Source organism: Canis lupus, chromosome 2 (assembly GCF_048164855.1).
Source record: "Canis lupus baileyi chromosome 2, mCanLup2.hap1, whole genome shotgun sequence".
NCBI lineage: Eukaryota > Metazoa > Chordata > Mammalia > Carnivora > Canidae > Canis > Canis lupus.
This window is the reverse complement of record NC_132839.1, coordinates 66,392,825-66,416,087: the sequence shown is the minus strand read 5'-3', so window position 1 is coordinate 66,416,087 and position 23,263 is coordinate 66,392,825. Positions and strand designations below refer to the sequence as shown.

The 23,263-nt window shown below is 38.7% G+C and overlaps 1 protein-coding gene and 1 long non-coding RNA gene across 8 annotated transcripts in view; one reads left to right on the top strand and one right to left on the bottom strand.

Moving 5' to 3' along the window:
• The window catches only part of C1QTNF7 (C1q and TNF related 7), a 106,430-nt gene extending 92,290 nt beyond the window's left edge, over positions 1–14,140 (top strand). For all 7 annotated transcript variants that reach the window (XM_072805391.1, XM_072805359.1, XM_072805385.1 and 4 more), the window contains 2 exons: positions 6,844–7,089; positions 13,194–14,140. In XM_072805391.1, coding sequence (XP_072661492.1) covers positions 6,852–7,089; positions 13,194–13,825 — 870 coding nt within the window. In that variant the 5' untranslated portion in view covers positions 6,844–6,851 and the 3' untranslated portion in view covers positions 13,826–14,140. The remainder of the gene's footprint in view (positions 1–6,843; positions 7,090–13,193) is intronic.
• LOC140620896 (uncharacterized) lies at positions 9,375–18,211 on the bottom strand. The gene is made up of 2 exons (XR_012020626.1): positions 18,072–18,211; positions 9,375–13,889 (listed from the first exon to the last, which is right to left on the bottom strand). It is a non-coding gene; the product is annotated as an uncharacterized lncRNA (long non-coding RNA).
• Positions 18,212–23,263: the final 5,052 nt, after the last annotated feature.

Sequence of the window (23,263 nt, the reverse complement as noted above, 5' to 3'; positions counted from 1 at the left end):
GGTAAAAATCATACAATATTTGTCCTTTTGAGACTAGCTTGTTTCACTTAGCATCACGTTTTTGTGATTCCTCCAAATTGTAAAATGGGTTGAAATTCCCTTCCTTTTAATGGTTGAATAATATTCCATTGTATGTGTGTACCATATTGTGTCTATCCATTTGTCTGTTGATGGCAGCTGGGTGGCTTCCACCTTTTGGTTCTTGTAAATAATGCTGCTATGAGCATGAGTGTACAAATATCTGAGTCCCTGTTTTCGCTTCTTTTAGATAAATACCCGGAAGTGGAATTGTTGGATCATATGATAATTCTAGATTAAATTTTTTGAGGACTTAATTTACTGTTTTGCACAGCGGTGCAGCATTTTACATTCTACCAACTACAGTTTTTTTTTTTCCAGCTTTATTGAGCTACAAGTGACATATAACATTGTGTAAGTTTAAGGTCTACAATGTAAAGGTTTGATACCTGCATGTATTGTGAAATGATTATTAAAGTAAGATTAGTTAACACATCCATCACCTCACATAATTATCATTTTTGTGTGCAGTAAGAACATTTTTTGTGTGTAGTAATAACATGCAGTAAGATGTATTCTCTTTCAATATACAAGACAATATTAATTATAGACACCATGCTGCACATTAGATCCCCAAAATTTATTCAGCTTTTAAGTAGAGGTTGAATTATTTCACCAGCATCTCTCCATTTCCCCCACCCTCCAGCTGCTGACAACCCCATTCTATTCTCTGTTTATATGAATTCAGAGTGTTAGATTCAACATGTAAGTTGAATCATACAGTATTTGTCTTTCTCTGACTTATTTCACATACTATAATGCTTTTAAGGTTCATCCATCATGTCATAAATGGATATCCTTCTTTTATGGCTGAATAGTAGTCCATTATATTTATAGCACATTTTCTTTATCATTCATTTGTCAATGGACATTTAGGTTGCTTCCATGTCTTGGCTATTGTAAATAATGCTGCAATGAACCTGAGAGTCCAGATAGCTCTTTGATATCCTGTTTTTATTTCCTTCAGATATATATGCAGAAGTAGGGTTGCTGGATCACACGGTAGTTGTATTTTTAATTTTTCGAGAAATCTCTATATTGTTTTCCATAGTGGCTATACCAATTCACATTCTCACCAGCAGTGCACAAGGGTTCCCTTTTCTCCATAAACTCAGCAAAATTTATTATCCCTTCTCTTTTTGATAATAGCCATTCTGACAGATGTAAGGCGATACCTCATTGTGGTTTTGACTTGCACTCTCCTGATGACTAATGATGTTAAGCATCTCTTCATGTACCTGTTAGCTGTTTGTATGTCTTTGTTGGAAAAATGTCTATTCAGATTCTTTGTCCATTTTTAAGAAGATTATTTGTTTTTTCCTGTTAAACTGTATAAATTCCTTTTATAATTTGGGTATTAACCCCTTACGTGATATATGGTTTGCAATTCTCTCATTCTTTAGGTTTTTTCATTTTTTTTAATATCTCTTGTGCTAGGCAGAAGCTTTTTAGTTGGAAGTAGCCCCATTTGTTTATTTTATGCTTTTGTTGTTTGTGTTTTGGTGTCATATCCAAAAATACTGTTGCCAAGACCAATGTCAAGGATCTTTTTACCTATGTTTTCTTCTAGAGGTTTTATGGTTTGGGTCTTATATTTAAGTCTTCAATCCATTTCAAGTTGATCTTTTGAGGGGTGTTAAGTTAGGGATACAATTTCATTCTTTTGCATGTAAATAGCCAGTTTTCCCAACACCATTTATTGAAGAGACTATTCTTTCTCCACGAAGTAAGTATTCTTGGCTCCTTGTCAACTATAAGTTGGCTGTATACATATGAGTTTATCTTATTTTTTTAAAAAAAAAAAGAAGGAATCTCAATCCGTGGGTGCATTATCTAAAAGTTCAGTTTTTGCAATGATTTGTTCAGTATTTCTTCAAGTATTTTTCATGGCTAGTTTAGCAAGAACAAAGGATTCTATCACTAAAAATCTCACAAGACACTACATCCTTACGTTCATGCTTTACAAATTCAAAATACACATTCACACAAAGGCTGTGAAATCTAAAGTACCACAGAGTAAATAGAAGTTTAAAAAAACTAAAAATCTGTTACTTTGTAATCCCTACAGAAAAATAGAATCCATTAACATCCCAGGACAGATCTGTTCAAGATTAACAATATTTCCAGAGCTTTGATTTTCTCACTCCAAAGGAGCGTGGTGTTGGGAAAAAATACATTTTAGCACATATTCTACATAAATTTGCATATTCAATACAATCAAAATATTTTGTATGAGGAGTGACTGCAAATGTGTCTGAGGTTTCTTGCTGTAGTTCTGAAAGTGATCTAAAATTGGATTATAGTGTACGTTGAGCTGAATACTTCAAACTGATCAAATTTATAATGTGTAAATTAAATCTCAATAAATATTGCTGTAAAAAATATTGTAATGTTTATAAAACCATGACCCACATAATTTTGTCCCAGCCAAAATAACCGAGTTCACTACAAACCGGTGGGAGAGTGAGTGAAAGATGGATTATTAAATACAGGTGTTGAAAATATACAGTTGGATCTCTATCTCACACTTGTTATCAGAAGTATTCTAGGATCACCTGGGTTGCAGAGTCGGTTAAGCATCCAACTCTTGGTTTCAGCCCAGGTCGTGATCTCAAGGGTCATGAGATTGAGCCCTGCGTCAGGCTCTGTGCTCAGAGTCTATTTAAGATTCTCTCTCCCTCTCCCTCTGCCCCGTTCCCTATTCTCTCTTTCTCTCTTTCTCTCCTGTTCTCTCTCAAATAAATAAGTAATCTTCAACTGGAGAAAAGAAAGAAAGAAAGAAAGAAGAAAGAAAGAAAGAAAGAAAGAAAGAAAGAAAGAAAGAAAGAGAGAGAGAGAGAGAGAGAGAGAGAGAGAGAGAGAGAGAGAGAGAGAAAGAAAGAAAGAAAGAAAGAAAGAAAGAAAGAAAGAAAGAAAGAAAGAAAGAAAGAAAGAAAGAAAGAAAGAAAAGAAAATTCTAATGGGTCAAATATTAAATGTGAACAAGTGAAACAACAAAAGAACTGAAAATGGGAGAATTCTTTTTATTATCCTGAAGTGAGGAAGGCCTTTCAAACACAATAAATTGAACTTCAAGAATGTTGGGGTTTTCTTTTTTTAAAGATTTTATTGATTTATTTGAGAGAGAGAGAGAAAGCTTGCCAGAGATAGCACCAGAGAAAGCATGAGCTAGGGGAGAGGAGCAGAGGAAGAAGGAGTGAAGAGATTGACTTGGGGCTTGATCCCAGGACTCCAGGATCATGAACTAAGCCAAAGGCAGACGCTCAACCAAATGAGCCACCCACGTGCCCAAGAATGTTTTTATGATAAAAATATGTTTAAATGCAGGAAAAGGCAAACTGGGAACAAGCTATTTGCTGCTCAAGTAACGAACTATGTACAAATAAAAGAGAGAGAGATTGATTTATTGCACTATTGCTTATACAAGAATGAAAATATCCCAAATACTCATCAGTAGGAGACTAGTTAAGTGTAATGTATCTATATGGTAGATAATCTATAGTTTTTTTTCTTTTTGTTCCTACAAAACTCACACCCACCTCCCCCCAAAAATCTTTCTCCTTTCCCACAACTTGATGTTTTGTGCTACAGAGTGTTCTAGATGGTTGTAGAAGTCAATGAGTAAGACAAAATCCTTGCCCCTCACGGAGATTACCTTCTATCAGATAGAGATCTTCAATATTTTTAAAGCACAATAAACATAATAATTTAGTGACTTAGAGATGATGAGTACAAAGAAAAAGAGAAAACAGTAGAGCAGAATGGGGGGGTCAGGAGGTATAAAAGATAATTGTACAGTATAATAATTGGCTTCAGAGAGAGGGTAGAAAAGAGAGGGATGAGAGAGTAAGACATGTGGATGTCTGGGGCAGAGACTTCTAGACAGAGGGAAGAGACAGCATGAAGGCCCTAAGGTAGAACATTCCTGGTGTCTTTGAGAAACCCAAGGAATTCAGAGTGACTGGAGCTGGAGAGCGGGAAGGAGAATAGTGGAAGAAGTCAGGGAAGTAACAAGTGTAGATGCCTAATCAAATAGAGCCCTGAAGATGATGTACCATGAGGCCTTTGACTTTTCAGTAAAATGAAGGACCATTGCAAGGTGATGCCACTGTAGTTTCCATTATACCTGATACCTCTTTGTCATCCCAATAAATTGAGTCTGAAGACTCAAGTGGCCACTTACCACCATGCTGTTGTCATGCATCAGGAAGCATATCATATTGTTCCTCAATTCTGATGAGGATTATTAATGGATAATCATTTTGAGTGACTTTCAAAAATTTTAACTGGGAGGGGCACCCAGGTGGCTCAGTCAGTTAAGCGTCCAACTCTTGATTTTGGCATGGGTCATGATCTCAGGGTTGAGATTGAGCCCTACATTGTGCTCTACTCTGAGCATGGAGCCTGCTTAAGATTCTCTCTTCCTCTCCCTCTCCCCTTACCCCTACGTCCCTCCCTCTCAAAAAAAAAAATGATAAAATTCTAACTGAAGATGCTTCCAGCATTTAGACTACTATACAGACAATATTCTAATGCATTTGTCAATGAAAGGCAAACCATTTGTTTGATGAATGCATCGGTTTTAGTTGTGTTAGTCTTTACCTTCTTTGAGCACTTTTTAGCCTGGCTATTGGAAATGTTAATATCATTCTACCCACCATCACTCTTACTACAAACTTCTTTATAGACTGGTCCCTGAGTACTGGCGTGTTTGTGTTTTTCAGCATCTCCACTACAGTGCCTGAGATGCCACTGCCCAAAGTGCCCTCTCTCCACATAATTTCAAGTCCCTCTTAGAATCAGATCCTGGCCTTAGCTACAGAAGCCCATTCCATGTCTCTTTAAACACCTTTTTATGAGTATCTCATAAAAAGAGAGCATGAGTATCTCATGAGCATGTTCTTGTCTTTCAAATTCCTTCTTAAAACCTCCTTTAATCAGTTTTTTACAAGAAAAAGCTAGTAATTTAGTCATTGTAGTTTGTTTTAACCATGTCAGAGGTATGGATAAAATGTTCTTTCATTTTCTTTCATCTGGAAGACCCTTGAAAGGGCTCGTATCTTTATCAGAACTGATGGGCTTCTCCAAAGGGCCTTAATCCCAGTCGAGCAATGGGATCACTAATTTTGAATTCATGCTACATTATAGCAGACAGTACACAGCAAAAATATTCTCCTGGATTTGGGGAAGGGGGGATATGGGAGGAGGAGACATTGGTAACATGAAGATTTGGTCAAAGACACAAAGGCTATATTTGGGTAAGTTGCTTTAGTTTTTCACTAATAAGATTTCTAGGAATCAGACATATTTTGAACCACATGTGCACACTGTGTTTTTCTCAGTTTGTCATTCCTATGCTCTGGCAAATTTCTAGGTCTAATTCCAAGATGTTGCAATTTTCCCATGGGTATCATAAAACTGGTACAGTATGCCTGGTTAATTTTCTGATGTGGCTGTCAAGAAACAAGGAAACTCCATCCGATTGCTTTTTTCACATTTTATGATTATTTCCTTTGGGCGAGCATATGCCAGGCATATACATCAAGCATTGTTGAGATTTCTTATTAAAGCACAGGTCCAACTATCCAAAAACTATTAATTTACACCACTCTGAAACCATGTGTATACAATCTCCCATCCAAGAAGCTGATAATCCTAAGGACCATTTAGCCTAGAAAATCAGATGTCCCAGCCTATACTGCCCACCTCTCAGTTTAAATGCCAAATGTCATGCTAATAAATGATCTGTCATTCTCAGGATCCTATTTGTGGAGAGAAAAATCAAGTCCTATTAAATCATAGCTGAAGAGACCTGTTGTCTGCTTCTCCAGGAGCACGTGGCACCATGCATGGTTTAATTTCACTCAGCTCTTTAATTGAGCCTTGGTGCTAACGGCTTAATGGTTCACCAGGGCATTATATCCTGCAGATTTTAAATTAAAGTTTGAGACCCCCCTGTAGGACAATGCACAGTACTCCAATTAACAGTAATTGGTTTTACACATGATTATCAAGTGAAAAACATGGTTTTCCTGAAAATGCCACTTCTTTTCTCCTGCTTTAAAAAGCCCATAAATTCAAAGGAAACAATCATGAATACATGCAAAGATTAGACATACAGATGTCTAGCATAGCATTTATACTGGCAGAAAACTGGAAGGAAATATCTATGATGGCAAATCGTGTACATAAAGGATAGTGGAGAAAAATGCAACTTTTTAAGAATCTTATGAATAATTTTTGACATGAGAAGATGCTCATTATATATCACTGTTAAGTGAAAAAAGTTTAAAAAATACAAAGTGCCATAATATCAATTTTCTCCACAGCATCGAAAGACCAGAAGGGTGTATGTATCAAAATGTAAGTTGTAATTATTTCTAGTGGTGAGAATAATGTTAATGTTTGTCCTACTCATTTGCATTTCTAATTTCCTAAAAATAATGCATTATTTTTGCAAAAAGAAAGCCTCGTTTTTCAAGATCCATCATTGACCCTACAGGAAATAATGCAACAAGTGCGTTTATTTTGAAATTGTTTAAATCAAGCCTTCATCTCCACCAACCCTTGGGTGGGGCACTGAGAACTCTCTATCAGTAATGCGTTCATAGTTTCCAAGGAAATTATGAGAGTAAACTGAGGCTTTCTACATGCATGGAGAGGTGAGCACTGGAGTGAGTGGTTGCAAACGCCTATTCTCATGTTCATTTATGCCAAAACTCTCCCCTGAGAGGGTGCATTTATGTCCCTGTGTTTCTTTTCCAGAGCCAAAGATGTTTATCTTGCTCTATGTTACAAGTTTTGCCATTTGTGCCAGTGGACAGCCTCGAGGTAATCAGTTCAAAGGAGAGAGCTACTCCCCAAGATATATCTGTAGCATTCCTGGCTTACCTGGACCTCCAGGACCCCCTGGAGCAAATGGTTCCCCTGGGCCCCATGGTCGGATCGGCCTTCCAGGACGAGATGGTAGAGACGGCAGGAAAGGAGAGAAAGGTGAAAAGGGAGCTGCAGGTAATGAGTGACCAAGTTCCCTAAACTCCCCATGTCTATGCTCAGTGGGGAGTCTGCTTGGGATTCTCTCTCCCTCTCCCTCTGCCCCTCCTCCACTTGTGCTTACTCTCTCCTTATCTCTCTCTCTCTAATATAAATAAATCTTTAAAAATAAATAAACATCCCACATTCACTCCCACCTTAAACTACTTCCTTTCTTGCCTTTTCTAATGACAATTGCTCCTGAAATCTATTCTCTACCTTCCTTAATCGTGATTTATTGAGCCCTTACTATGCTTTAGATACTGCTCTAAATTCTTCACCTGCAACCTTATTTTACTATAATGACATCTCTTCTAGTTATCCTGTTGTACAGATGAGAACACAGAGCAATAGCATGGTTAAATTAATTACTGAAGATGGAAATTCATTGCTAGTGACCAGCAGAGCTGGATTCAAACACTGATGCCCATGACCACAGGGCTATTGCAGCTAGCAGGCGATGTCTGGATGTGCAAGGGCATGGATGGATAGCAGACAGATGGACAAGGAAGGGAAATGAACAGACGAAGCAGAGGCAGGCATCCCAAGAACCAAAAGCACACGTCACCCTGCTCTGCACTAATATTCTGAGCAAAGTTATATAAAGGACTTCTAGATTTTATTTTTCACAGATGAAATGATAATGGTACCGTATAGTCCACCTTTCCTAGCTCACCTCTTTCCCACCTGTCCTGTAACAGCTAAAAATTAGATTCTTACCACTCTTCATGGTGACACGATTGCCCCCTATGACTTCAGTAATTTTTACTTTTTTCCCCACAAATAAGTTGGCCCAGGAAGATTGCCAGATTCTGCAATCCTTAGTAAACCAAATTCAAATTATAGAGAAGCTTTGTTAACTTTAAAAGAGGAAGTGATTTGGCATCAATCTTTGAAAACAAGTTTCTGAGCGTAAAGGCTGGGACAAAAGATAGGAAGAGAAAAGTCAATCTGTTCTAAGAAACATATCTCTATCTAGTAATTGCACCTGATTTACTGGTATTCCTTGAAACAGTAGCATAATATATATGCAAGTTACTGGATAATAATTCACTTCTCAATTTGTCATGCAGAAAATACTTGGGAAATCAGTAGCTACCAAATGTGTATGAATGTTGTTCAATATTAGATAAAAAAAAAAAAACCTTTAGGTAAAGGTTCAATATCAGATAAAGAACCTTTAATTTGAAGCTTATGTCTTATCTATGGTAACACCTATGAATACAACTTACTGCCGTGTCATGATCACGAATAGCCTTGAAATCTTGTAATAACACCCGGAACAGAGTTACATACAGCCAACTTTTTTAGTTTACTCTGTCTGGAAGCAATAATGTAGTACTCACACAAGCAGGCATAGGAGTCCTTCGGATTTAGGCTCAAACCTTGGCTCCTTCAATTACTAATTTAGTATCCTCAGGCAAATAACTGCTTTGAGCCTCAGTTCCCTCATTTGTAAATTGGGAGTATTAAGGATGATTGTGATGTTTAAGCACAATAATACATGTACAACACTTGGTAGAACAGCTGCTGTGTGGTAAGCACTCAGGAAATGTTAGCTGTCATTACATATCACACGGTGCTCTGCGAACATGAGTCATAGCTAAGTACTTGAATATCCAAAGTCATGTAATAAACTAGAAATGAGTGATGTGTTTCATGAGTATCATTGAAAAATAAGGGTGATGGGCATTAAGGAGGGCATGTAATGTGATGAGCACTGGATCTTGGCAAATTGAATTTAAATAAAAAATTAAAATTAAAAAAATTAAAAATTAAAATAAATAAAAATAAGTATGTAGATATGCATTCAGATTACATTGAATGTTCATAATTGCTACAATTTTAATCATACAAAGCCAGCTACACCCTCATATTCATTTATCCACCCATGCATTATTCTTCAACAAGCTTCTTGTGTACCTATTGCTATCTGGTGTTATTCTGGACCAGTATTTCTCAGCTTCCACCCTAATGACATTTTGGGCCAAATAATTAGTTGCTGTGGGATGGCTATACTCTGTATTGCAGGACATTCAACAGCATCCCACTAGATGCCAGTGGCACCCCCACCACCCATGACAACAAAAATGTCCCAGACATTGCCAACCATCCCTTGGTGGTAGTGTAAAGTTGCCCCTGGTTGATATTACTGTTCTAGACAGTGAGAACACAAACATGAATAAGGCATTGCCCTTGCCTTGATAAACAATCATGGAGGTCTGGGAAGCCAATATAGAAAACATATAATTACCATATTCATCATCATCATCATAGCCATTTATTAAGAACTTATTGTTTCAGAAATTTTACATTTAGTACTTAATGTCCACATAACCCTGTTAGAAATCAATACAATAAGCAATAATATAATAATGTTACAGTGAAAACATTGAGATTCAAAAATAAAATCACTTTCCCAACCTGAGATTACTTAAATCCAATATACACAAATACACATATAAAGTGCTAAAACAGATAAGAAAGGTAGGAACACCTTTGTGATCAATGAAAAACATATCCCATTTATGAACAACAGTAATAGAGACCTGGGGCTTTGGGAATAAGCTTTTAATGCAGCTGGAACTGGACACAACACAGCTAGAAATGCTTGGTTCTTCTGTCCCCTTTAATGACACCACAAATGTCTTCTCATTCACCTACTGTTGGTAAACATCCCCATTATATACATCCAACCAAGTGCAAGCAGAATCAAGAATTTTTTGTCCAACTTCTCTACCTTAAATTACAAGTACAGAACTTCTTATACCAAATTAGGAATTTTCTGTTAAAAATATGTGTCTTCCTTACTGGTCTATTGCAATTACTCTTGTAACATCATATCACCATTTAATTTAATCTGAATGCATCCCTATAAATATCTTCAAATAATACTAGAACCACCCCATGAAACAGATCGATCATATGGTTTTCGATATTCATGAACTTAGCTATGACCCATATTTTCAGATCATGGTATAGTTGGTAGTAACAGCTAACTTGAGAGGGGAACAGGTGTCATTCATGTCAATGTCCCACTCGGCCCCTAGTATAGTGCCTAGCAGGTAGTGAATGGTCAATCAATATTACATGATTTAGATATATGTATGTATACACACATAAATACGTGGAAAATGCATGGATGGATGGATGGATGGATGGATGGATGGATGGATGGATGGAAGAAAGAAATAGCACTGAGGAAGAAATCTTTGTAAGCTCATTTCAAGGAGGACTAAAAAGAAATCCTTTCTCTCCAAGCATCACTACCTAGCATAGACTAATCACTACTCCATAATTCTCTCTACCCAAGCATATGTCTAACTGAATAGGAAGAAGGAGAGTGATGTATCGCTTCTTTCCATTATTCATTAATTGGCCTTTAACACAGGTACAAATCCTTCATGCAAACAGGAAGAATTACTTCAAGTTATTACAGCTAATCCTGATTATCTAATTCAATAACCATAGAAAATCCAAATACTGAGATTGTAAAGACCTTTACATGGCTAGCACTGTAAAATTCCACCTTAATATTTATGGTTTTGTCCCAAAGAATTTTCAGTAGGATGAGACCTTAAGCAACCTAGTCCAACACTTTCATTTCAAGGACTGAGAAAATATAGTCAGAGAGAACTTATTCAAATTCACCTGACTAACCCATGGATGAACTAAGGATTTATCCCCAGTCTGCTGAACCACTGTTTACTGCTTTTCCTGCTAGGTTTGGAGTGGACCTAAATCCAATTCTTCATATTACAAATGGAGCATTTGAACACAGACAAGAAGTGACTTGCCCAAGGTCATAGAAGCAGGAGGATTGGAGAACCTAATGAAATTTAATAGTCAAAATTGTTTCTGATGACAAAAGTTTTTTAATTAATACATCTAAGGTCACTCATGGAGACAACAAAAGTTAAGCTCCTGTTGAAAATAGAAATAACAATTTTTAAGTTGTGGTCCTCGATTCACAAATAAATTCAACAGTAAAATAATATTCATATTTTATTTCTACTGAAAAGAAGCAATATTGAAAGATCAGACTCTTATGGCCTCATTTCAAGACATAAATACCAGAGTATATTCTGGCTGGGACCAGTGGAATTTCAACTTCACAACAAAAGCCATCTAGAGCTTGAAGAGATGTCCTCACATCAGTTATGAGATCCCAGTCACTGATCCCAGTCACCAAAAAGGGTTTCGTTAATAGACTCTTCTGTGCATCATAAATTGTTAAACAGCTTATTTCCAAAATTATCAAAACAAAATACTGGATGTTTTAAGGCTAAGGCATTGATTCTCCTCAAATTAACATAATCTAGAACATTTGCTAAATTTGTCAAATAACTGAAAAATAATTAAGCTCATACACTGATACATGTGTAACATTCAAATAAATGTTACCAGAGCACTATCAAGATAAAAAAGCTTAGCTTAATAAAAGTTCCTGAGAACAAATACATAGTTAAGAGTGAAACTACAGAGTAGACCAATAATATATTTCCATTGACTACAAAAGTAAATCATAGGGCAGCCCCGGTGGCCCAGCGGTTTAGCATCGCCTTCGGCCAGGAGTGTGATCCTGGAGACCAGGGATGGAGTCCCACATCTGGCTCCCTGCATGGAGCCTGCTTATCCCTCTGCCTGTGTCTCTGCCTCTTTCTCTCTCTGTGTCTCTCATGAATAAATAAATAAAATCTTTTAAAAAAATAGTACATCATAAATTACCAATAATTTGGATACTTTTTGAGGGTATATCATTATACAAGTATTATTTATGGAATGAATTTAGCCATAAAAATTAAATGACATTTTTATGTTATTAGTCATTGTATGTGTGTGTATATATATGTATATATGTACACACACAACTATATATATATATATATATATATATATATATATATATATATAAAATTAAATGTTGCTTATCCCTTTCAACCAATGATCATAATTTCTCTGCTTTTAGCCTATGGTTGATCTGTAGTTATAAAGATTTGGACAAACAGAAAATATTTCACTGTGGTGATTTTGAATTTGTTGAAATCCTTTCACAGATATTATGTCTTTTCTATATATAAGGAGACCCAGAGAAATTAAGGGACTTGCCTAAAATGATACAACCATTTAGCTGCAGAGCCAAACAGAATTTAGGATTCTTGATTCCAGCCCCAAAGGTAAGAGGCACTTTGATGAAGGGGAAGCATCATTACACTAGGACTTGGATTCCAGTCCTAGCCTTGCTACAGAAGCGAGTTTCTTCACCATTCTGGGACTCAGTTTTCTCCTTCCAAAAAGAGCTACTGCATAGTGGTAGCCATCACTGTTGTTTGGTTATCATGGCATACTGAGCCCTCACTATGTGCCAGGTGTACTTTACAATGTACACTCTAGCTTCCCCCCCCAGGGGGATGCTCAGGCTCCAGAGTCAGGTAGGCATGTGTTCAGGTCACAGCTCCATCACTTACTAGCTCTGTTACCTTGAACAAACTAACTTATCTGTGGCTCAGTCTCCCCATCTGCAATGGAAGCAATAAAAATTTCCTAATCCATAAAGTTCTTGCAAAACCTAAAGAAGACAATGCCTGTGAATAAAGTGCTGTACCTGGTACACAGTAAATGTTGAATAAATATGAGCTAATCAAGTTTTCATCAATTCTTGTACTATAAATACTGATAGAAATAGGATGGGGCATGAGACAATATAGCCTCTAAGGATTGATCTGGTTCTATCTGCCCCCTTAACTCCGCTCTGGGGAATAGTATCATTATGCTCATCGAATTTCTCCTGGAGTGACAAATATTGTATGTGACTGATTTCATTGCAGATGATCCATCATCAAAATAGCATTTAAATGATTTCTCACATATTCAGGAAAACTAACCTGAAATTCTGATGAAAATTTTCTATTTCCGTTTTAATGCATCAGTGATTTTTTCTAAAGATGCATTAGTATTTAGTAGTGTACTGTTGAAAATTGTTTGGAGAGACACATTTAGGGTGTACTGACACTATGTGGGACATGCTGTTTGTGACTGTATATTTGGAGGAATCATTAATTTAAACCATACTCTTTTTAAAGGTTTGAGAGGTAAGACTGGACCGCTGGGCCTTGCTGGAGAGAAAGGTGACCAAGGAGAGACTGGAAAGAAAGGACCTGTGGGACCAGAGGGAGAAAAAGGGGAAGTAGGTCCAGTTGGACCTCCTGGAGCAAAGGGGGACAGAGGAGAGCAAGGAGACCCAGGGCCGCCTGGAATTTGTAGATGTGGAAGCATCATGCTCAAATCTGCCTTTTCTGTTGGCATCACAACCAGCTACCCAGAAGAAAGGCTACCAATTATATTTAACAAGGTCCTCTTTAATGAGGGAGAGCACTACAACCCTGCGACTGGGAAGTTCATCTGTGCCTTCCCAGGGATCTATTACTTTTCTTATGATATCACATTGGCGAATAAGCATCTGGCAATCGGGCTGGTACACAATGGACAGTACCGGATAAAGACCTTTGATGCCAACACGGGGAACCATGACGTGGCTTCGGGGTCCACGGTCATCTATCTACAGCCAGAAGACGAAGTCTGGCTGGAGATCTTCTTCACTGACCAGAATGGCCTCTTCTCAGACCCAGGTTGGGCAGACAGCTTGTTCTCCGGATTTCTCTTATATGTTGACACAGATTATCTAGATTCCATATCAGAAGATGATGAGCTGTGATCGGGACTGATATCCTGAATGTTCCGAGATTCCTGTGGCAGACACTTTGATTTAATCTGGGGCCCTGGAAGGTGGAGCAAGCAGAAATGAGATCCAAAGAGACTCCCACTCAGATTCCAAAGCACTTACAGAGAATTCTAACAGAATCTATTAAAACAAGATGAACCACCAAGTGGTTGAAACCACACCAAAATGAATTCTATAAAACAATAATCCCAGATAAGAATCCTCTCCAAAACAATGTTCATAAATATTTAAACAAGTTAAAGACAATGTTAACAAATTTTCTATTAAACTCCCAGAGTAATAAAATCAGCTGGCAATGATATTGTCTCATTAAATCTTCATAAAATTACATTTTTGCTTGCTATTTAAGAGAATCATAACACCCTAGAAAAAGTCTCTAACAATTCTCAAAGTCAAAAACTAAAGGTAAGAGGTACTGAATAATTTGAGGCAAGCTAGTGTGAAGTGATAACTTACTTTGTTTTATTATTTGTTCCTTCACACTCATATATGTATTCATTCAACAACTCTTTAGTAAGCCTGTGTCACCCAGACACTGTGGTACTGGGACAGATTTAATAATGAGTTAAGACAAAATCTCTACTTCACACAGGCTGGTGTGTGATGAGCATACTGTCACAATTCAGTGAGATGAACACCTGACAAACAGTCTGACTCGAAGCTGGATGCACATGGGACCTGCTCTTCCTGGAGACAAGGGCCAGAGAAGGTTCCATACACGGAAAAATGCTAAGCATGCTAAGTTGTGTTTGTTTAGGAGGTGGGAGGGATACAAAGAAAACATGAATTCAGTGGCTCCACTCACCCCATCTCATCCTCAAAATACCCCTGGTATTTGCCTTCGGAAAAGGGTGTTAGAAAACTCAAAGATAGAGGGGCCCGGGAGAGGTATCGGAAATGAAGAGAAACAGGTTACTGAGATCAGCCAGGAGGTTATTCTCCTAAGCCTTTAGCTTACAGTTTCCCAAGACAATTATTATTCCTCTTAGCTTGCGTACAAATGACAGGACTACATTGTCAGGAGGCATTTTTTCTCATGGATTTCCAGGGTATTGAATTCAAGTAAAGTGAAGCATAGGCCTACTGATTTATAGTAAACTGATGGGAGTGAACAGGAGAAGGAGGGAGAGAGAGACCAGACGTGTGAGCAAATAATAGTCCCTTCCAAGCCTCACGGTTCCTGCAGTCCCACCGTCTCTTGGGGTGGGCATCTTGTTCCCCACAGCTACACAGTTCCTCACTGTTCCATCTCAGTCATGATTCTCTTTAATCTGCTACTCCCTCAGTCATAGGATTCCCTTACTCCCTTCCTTTTAGTAGCTCCTAATCCTCCTTACATGTGTTCTGTCTTGGCTCACTCATTTAATAGACATTTGAAATGCCTCCTATGCGTGAGTCACCACAGAGTTCTGTGAAGGTGGAGGAACACTGAGGTGAGTATGGCACAGCCCCTGCCACCAAATTTCTAAAGATATGAGAAAGGAAATGACACACATGCCCATATACAAAATACCAAGAGTTCTAGAAATGAGCAGGCTAAAATATGTGAAGTGCTAAACTGAACATAGAGACAAATGCTCTGAAAGAACTGCTGAGGGAAGCAGGCTTACTTTCAAATTGAGGGGTGAGAGAGGAGGCTTGGGAAGTCTCCTCTGCCTCCTGGGCCTTCCAGGTAGGTGAGATGTAAAGTGACTAAAGTGAGGACAGAGGTAATAATGGGGACAAAGCATGAAAGTAAGAACAAAGACCCAGAAAAGCCTCGAATGCCAGCCTGACAAATGTGGACTTCATTTACAAGGAACCATGGAGCCCCTGTGTGCTCCAGAGCTGGATCTGCCATGATCAGAGGTGACATTTATAGTGATCACACAGCAGTGTGTGAGGGCAATGCTTGCTTCTCTCATCAGCAGACCTATCTCCCATCATCTTCTGCCTGCCATGCTTTGCCCACTTGCTGCTCTCCTTCTGACTCAGGACATAAGTCTGGAAGGCCAAGAGCAATGAAAGTAGAAAAGAAGAGAAAACAAAGGTGGTTGGAGATAGTCACCTGCCTCTAGATAACAGCTGAGCCTGGAAGGCCAGACTACAAAGTGTAACAAAGAGCCAACAGCAGAAGCTCACCTGGGGAACATGAAAATATGGGCCCTTTGAAGACAATGGGATTTGCTGGAGAAACTGGAAATGGAGGAATTATTGCAGACAGTCATGACCACAAGATTATTGTGTAATTTAAATTTTTTTCTGATCATGATCCATTAATACATTCAGTTTGTGGACATTGTTTACCTATCTTTTAAATGTTTCTTTCATGACAAAGCCTATTTTGAGTAGCTTTTTTGTGCTTCTACAACTGGTTCTAGGCCAAAAGATGAATTTTTATTTTGAAATATCTGGTGGGATTGTGATGGGTACCAGAGAGCTAAAATGGGAAAGGAAAGACTATTTTGATATTAAAAGGATAAACTCCTTAAGCAAATGTAGGTGTCTTTTGTTCCTTGAAAAAGAAATGACAGATACCATTTATCCACATTTATGAGTATTTGTGTAAAAAAAATAGAAGACTAATTTTGGTTTAAATAATTCTAAGTCTCATTCCAATCATTCTTTGTAAGGGCTTACTTGTAATGAATATGTATTAAGAGAGATTTATTAACTATATAACATCTTGTTCCAGAAGGATTTAGAGTTACTTGCAAAGACAGACAAACAGAAAGAATGCATTAGTCAGAATCAGGTGAGAATAAAAGAGCAAAGCAAATTTTTAAAAAGCGACACCAACACAAAACTGTGTAGATAAACATGTGTGTGCCTTGGAGCACACTTTTGGGACACGTGTGTTTCCTTGTACCTATGCACTCCTGGGTCCTTCATCATTGTGAATGATGTTGTTGGCAGTGATAAAAAAGAAAGGTTTTATAAACTCTGAATATACTTCTTCTCTGCCACTATGTGAAAAAAAGATCATGGACATAAAAATATTTCAGAAATTGGCTAACATGTTATTTGATGCCATCCTCTCTCTTGCCTTCTATAGCTCCACTTCCAGCAAAAACATCCATACCCAGCCTATCACCAAAGCCAAACCTAAGGGACATTGTAGCCATTGTTCTTCACCTCCCCACTGAATAATTTTGTTCAGTATAAAATTCTTAATGGTTCTAGCTCTTACACATACAGTTCTGAGTCATCACACCTTTCCATTCCCAGTGCCAAGATTTTGTTCCTATACTGATCGTTACTTCCCTAGACAAGTAAAATCTTTCCAAATGACTCTCTGCCTCCAGCCGCAACCCCCCAGTCCATCTTCCACAAATACAAATCCGATCGTGTCAATCCACAGCTTAAAGGCCAGTGATGGCCCCCCAAACCCTGCAGTATGAAAGAGGCCTTGAACTTTTGGGGGCTTTGCTATCTGGTATTCATTCCATATCCTTTTTCTGGTATTCATATCTAACTTTTCTTCTGAAGGACCACCCTCTTTTACATGCTAAGTCTTTGAGCTTCTAAACAGAATGGACTCTTGTACTATGTAAATCACTGGGCTGAACAATCAGAACATAGCATTCCACTCACCAAAATTATAGGTCCTGGTGACTAAAATACTGAGACTTTACTGGGACTCTATAGGAGAGAATCTCATTCTCTCCCATTAGACTTGAGCCTGTGATCCTCTACGAGCCATCTTACCATCACAGAGCATAATACCATTTGAAATGGAGCCACATACAGATAGGGACAGAGATCCATACAGTAGGGACACATACAGTGGGGACAGAGATAAAGAGAGTCACCATTCAAACACTAGATATGCCTGTACCCAGTATTCCTCTGGACTTTTCAGTTATGATAGTCATTCCATGCCATTTTTATCAAGCCTTTTGGGGTGAGTTTTCAACCACTTGCAAAAGATATCCTAGGGGCATCTGAATGGCTCAGTGATTGAGCGTCTGTCTGCCTTGGCTTAGGTCATGATCACAGGGTCCTGGCATTGAATCTGGCATTGGGCTCCCTGCAGGGAGCCTGCTTCTCTCTCTGCCTGTGTCTCTGCCTCTCTTTGTGTCTGTCATGAATAAATAAATAAAATCTTTTTTTAAAAATGATATCCTATCTCATATTAATACAGACACCCTTTAGCAAGGCACATTAGGCCCTTGGGAATCCAGCCTCTGTCTACTTTTATAGTCATAGCATATAATCCAAGCAAATGGAAGATACTTGCAGCTCTAGGATGCCTTATTTTCATGTGCCTCAGGGCCTTAGCACATGCTATTTCATTTGCTCCTCATGTCATTATTTTCTTCTTTGCCTGCTTAGCTCACTTTTCAAGACCCAGCTAGAAAGCTACTTCCTTTTCTCTAATATTCCTCTTCCCCTGTGTTCAAGGGAAATCAAAAGTGACCTCACACATCTCCCTTATGATCTTTGAATGAGTACAGAGTCACAATAGCCACAGTGAACATGTGGCACTATTTTAAATGCTTTATGTGTATTAGCTCACTTGGTCCTCATGGCAATTACTCTATTTTACAGATGAGGAAACTGAGAGACAGAAAAGATAAGAAACATATTAACAAAATAGGGCCACAAAGACCCAGGCAGTTGGGCACCAGAGTCCACTCTTAATCATCGTGCAGGGTCCTTCTCCTATTACACGCTCATTCTACAGCTGTGCATCATTGCACTGCCCATATATTTCCTTTCTTTTTCAGATTTTATTTATTTATTTATTTATTTATTTATTTATTTATTTATTTCAGAGAGACAGAGAGAGAGAGTGAGTGTGAGCAAGTGGAGGAGCAGAAGGGGAAGGAAAAAATATCAAGCCGACTCCGTGCTGAGCACAAAGCCTGACACAGGGCTCAATCCCATGACCCTGAGATCATGACCTGAGCTTAAATCAAGTATCAGACCTTAGCTGACTGAGCCACCCAGGTGCCCCTGCACTACCCATATATTTCTACATTTGGCTATCTATCCATCTTTAATACTCAAGGGCTGTACGCAGTGCTGTTCTTAATATGTGCTCAATAAAAAAACATGGTGAATTGATCAATGCCAAGTTCTTTTTAGCCTCAATTTTTACATGTGTTTCATGGACCAATTATTGCACTGTGGGGAAAGTGCCCCGTTCCTCCATCCTCTTCCTTTAATGCTTATAATCATCATTTTCCTCCTATTTCAGCTAAGCCCATCACAATCAGAACTGGCTCCTGCATGATCAAAATATGCCGTGTGGCTTGACCGGGCAGCTCTGCAAACTCTAGGGAGACAAAGCTACACTCACCTCCCTTTCTCTGCACAAGAAACAAAGACTGGCCCTGGGACAGGTGCCAAGTGTATGGGTCTGGTTTAATTCTGCCAAGGAGAACTCAGGCAATCTTTTACATCATATCACCATGTTTATCATTATGCTGAGAAAAATCAGGCAGTCTGAACTCCTCTCCATTTTCCTCAAAAGACAGTCCCTGTACTTAGGATAGTTAGGACACACACACACACATTCTTGTCCAGATTAATCCTGATAGAAGCCAGGAGCAAGCAGGACTACATTGTGCACAGGCCTGGTGTGTCCCTGAGTGTGGCTGGTACTCAAGCCTAAGACACCTCAAATATTTTGGGTAACTGAAGAGTCCCATGGAGAAAAAAAATTAAAGAACACACACGCATAAAATCTTCAATGAGTAGTGTTTAAATGCTGTACCAGGGTTTCCAGAAACACACTGATGTTTCTTTTCCTTTTTTTCTACCACAGGGTTTCTCAGCCTCAGCAATATTGACATCTTGAACCAGATCATTCTTTGTTCTGTGGCTTGGGTCAATCCTGTGAATAGTAGGATGCATAGCAGCAGCCCTGGCCTCTACCCAGTAGGTGCCAGTAGCACCCCCTCCTGTCAGGGCAATCAGCCCTATCTACAGACACTACCACTACCAGATGTTCCCTGAGGGGCAAAATGGTTCCCAGCAGACAACCATTTCTGTACAATCTGGTCATGGTGACAGAGTCTGCTCAGTCCCCACAGTCTACCTTTTTGCCAACAGCCATTTTCCAGCTGATCTTTTCTTTTAACGGACTTAAGCAACCTGGCTGGTCACCATTTCAAGGAAGATATTTTTTTCCCCTTTCAAGGGATCCTCTAGTTGAAGGGTAACCTGTCCTCAAAGGCACACAAAAAGCAGCAAGAAGCTGTGCCCTCATCCCGGTTCCTTCTTGCTGTGGCCAAAATATTTCTTTTGCGTTTTGTCTAAGATACAAAAATCACAAAGTCTCCAATTTCTGAGAATGTGTGCCAAGAAAATAATTATTAATGTGGGCAAAGGTTTAATTACAGAGAAAGCCTTGCAGCAAAGTTTGTAATATGGAACACTGGGAAATAGCCTAAGTGATAATAGAATATTGGTTAAATGAGCTGTGATACTTTCATCCAACAGAATATATGGAGTGTCATTAAAAGTGGTGAGGATAGAAATGCGTAGCCCCATAAGATCTTCATGAAGTACAAACAGAACAAAGTGGATCACTGAGAAGTATTTCAGTAATTATGATACTTTTAAAGTATGTTTGCATATGTGCATAGAAAAAAATGGATGAAAATGAATGATTAATAGGCATTTTTAAGTTTCCACTCTTTTGATCTTTATTTTCATTTTATAATAAACATTTTACATAAAATGTTTTTATATAAGCTCTTGGACAGTCAGGATAGTTGCACACTATTATGCTCCCAAAGGATTGCAGAGAAAAGTCTAAGGAGAAATAGAAAAAAAAAAAAAAATTAACTAAAATTGTAGGCTAAGTGTGAAACAACATCATCCTTTAAGTTTTCTGATGGCATACCCGGATGTCTATTCCAGAGGATTCTTTAAAGCAAGAGTAAACCAAAATAATCCTAGTTTATATATATATATTTTAAATAATCCCACCCTAACTTGAACAGGGAAGGAAATGAGTCTTGAATTGACATCATTTTATTGAATTTTTATTAGTCCGGAACTATAAACCCAATGGATTAGCCACAGTATGAAGTCATTCCAAATTGATGCATCTGTCGGATGGCAAAGGCATTTATGAGCAGCAATATGAAGAAGACCAAGTCCATGGCTTTGTTCCAGTGCCATCGTGAAGGTGGTAGAATTTATTGAAATAAAGCCTTGCCCAATACAGTCAGAATTCCAAGAAATGATCTGAAAGCACTAGCACTAGAAAAATCATAAACTCTAAGGGGTTGCATAGATACTCGTACATTACAAAAGTGCTATCTTTTACCAGATTGCTCGTGAGATGCTGCCTTGGCTGAAATAAACAGCAGGAAAAGGCGAAGTCTCTGTAATCTATCCCTACCACAGCTTCAGATAACATTCTTGGCACTGCAGTGCATCCCTGCTGTTATTGAAATTATTCTGGAACAATGAGAGGGAGTTGCAAGTACTTTCTACAGAAGACACCCAGGTCTCACTATACTCACAACTAAAATTATAGTGCAGGGGCCTGAGGTGGTCCAGTTGGTCAGATTATTGGCAAAAAATAATTAGATGGTTGGTAGGTGAGATTGTCAGGGTCCAGAATACATATTCATCAATATACCGTGATACACACACACAGAGACACACATGAAGTTCATACCCACTTGATGTCCCGTAGGCATAAAATTCAGATTAAATTTAGGATGTCCAATCAAATTTAAATTTTAGGTAGCACAACACCTCATTATTGAGTATAAGGATGTCCCAAATATTTCACTGAGGTTTTTTTGTTTTTGTTTTGTTTTGTTTTTGCTTAATCTGGCAACCCTACTGTCCTAGAATTCACCTGCAAAGGCATAATGTGAATCCAAATGACCTTCAGAAGGACTGTGCATGTAGTTTGTCCTATAATAAGAAGGAACTTTTCTTATAAGAAGGAATTATTAGCTTCCCAAAAGAGCTTCAAAGAACTAAATTTAACTGAATCAGAAAAGACATAAGAAAGGCTGGTTAGAATGTCAGAAGATACAAGATCTAGCCCCAATGGTTATGATAACCAGCCTTGTGTGACTTTTCTGACAAACCATCTAAAACCAGTAAGTCTGGGGGATCCCTGGGTGGCTCAGCGGTTTGGCGCTGCCCTCAGTCGGGGGTGTGATCCTGGGGTCCTGGGATCAAGTCTCCCATCGGGCTCCCTGCAAGGAGCCTGCTCCTCCCTCTGCCTGTGTCTCTGCCTCTCTCTCTGTATCTCTCATGACTAAATAAATAAAATCTTTAAAAATCAATCAATCAATCCAGTAAGTCTATTTCCACTTTTATATCCACAGTGGAAAATACGCAGCTGACTTTCTTTCTCTGAACTCATGGCAGACATTGTTAATCGATCTTTGTATTCCTTCCCACTGTGCCCACGGGCAGCCTCAGGATCTTGTTCAACCAAATGTGCAGGCAACCATCATTCATCAGGCACTGGCAAGAGTCTACCCTTGAGATGAAATTGTTTGCCTTCCCTGAATTAAATGAGCCTTGGGTTTCCTTTCTGGCTCTAATGGAAGTTTGGCATTCTTTGGAATTCTAATTCAACTCTGAAAAGCAAGATCATATCAAGCTTCACACCCTTGATTAAAAGCAAAACATGGCAGCTGTCTTTTTTGAAGTAGAACTTTTTCAAGAGCAGGAATAATGGACACAGGAGTCCTGCTTTGATCGGACCCTTTGGGAGCTGGATGCCTCCAACCTCAGTGGAGGACATGGCAGGTCCTGACTCTCACCTTCAGCAATGACTTTGACTCCACTTCACTTCATGTTTTCACTTCTTTCTGCACAGCAGGGTTTATCCTACTACTCACTGGCTTCCTCTCCCTCTATACATCTTTTCTACCTCATGAATTCTGCTTTCTCACAATCCCAACTTCTCATAGCCTCTTGTAGTAATGTGCTGGTTCATTACATCATTTTGTTTCAGCTCCAATAGTACAATCTGCCTGATTCTCTCTTATTTGCCCCAGACTGAGGGTGTCAAGGCTTAGCTGACCCCTGTTTACCAAGGGGGCGGTCAGGGGTTGGCTGTTAGTTCAGTCAGCATCCATTAGTCCTGTCACCTAGAACTGTAAATATCTGGTATAAAACATGGTTGCCTGGGCAAAGTCCATCAGCAGGGGATATTGAGGGGGGTAGAGGGAATCAGGGGGTTCTGTTTTTCTTCTTTTCAAAAGGATGTGATAGGTACCACGATGTCCAGTTCATAACTTCACAGGTCTTTTCAAGGACCAAATATGATCATGTATGTGAAAAGTGACTGTTTTACCTGGTTTCTTCCAAAACCAGAACCTGAGGCAAAAATCTGAGTGTAAGGAGCCCATTTGAGAGGTGCAGGAAACATCAGTAGGGAGATGAGGAAACAGTAATGTGTGTTACTAAGAAACTGCCACAGTAGCTGCCTGAAGCTCA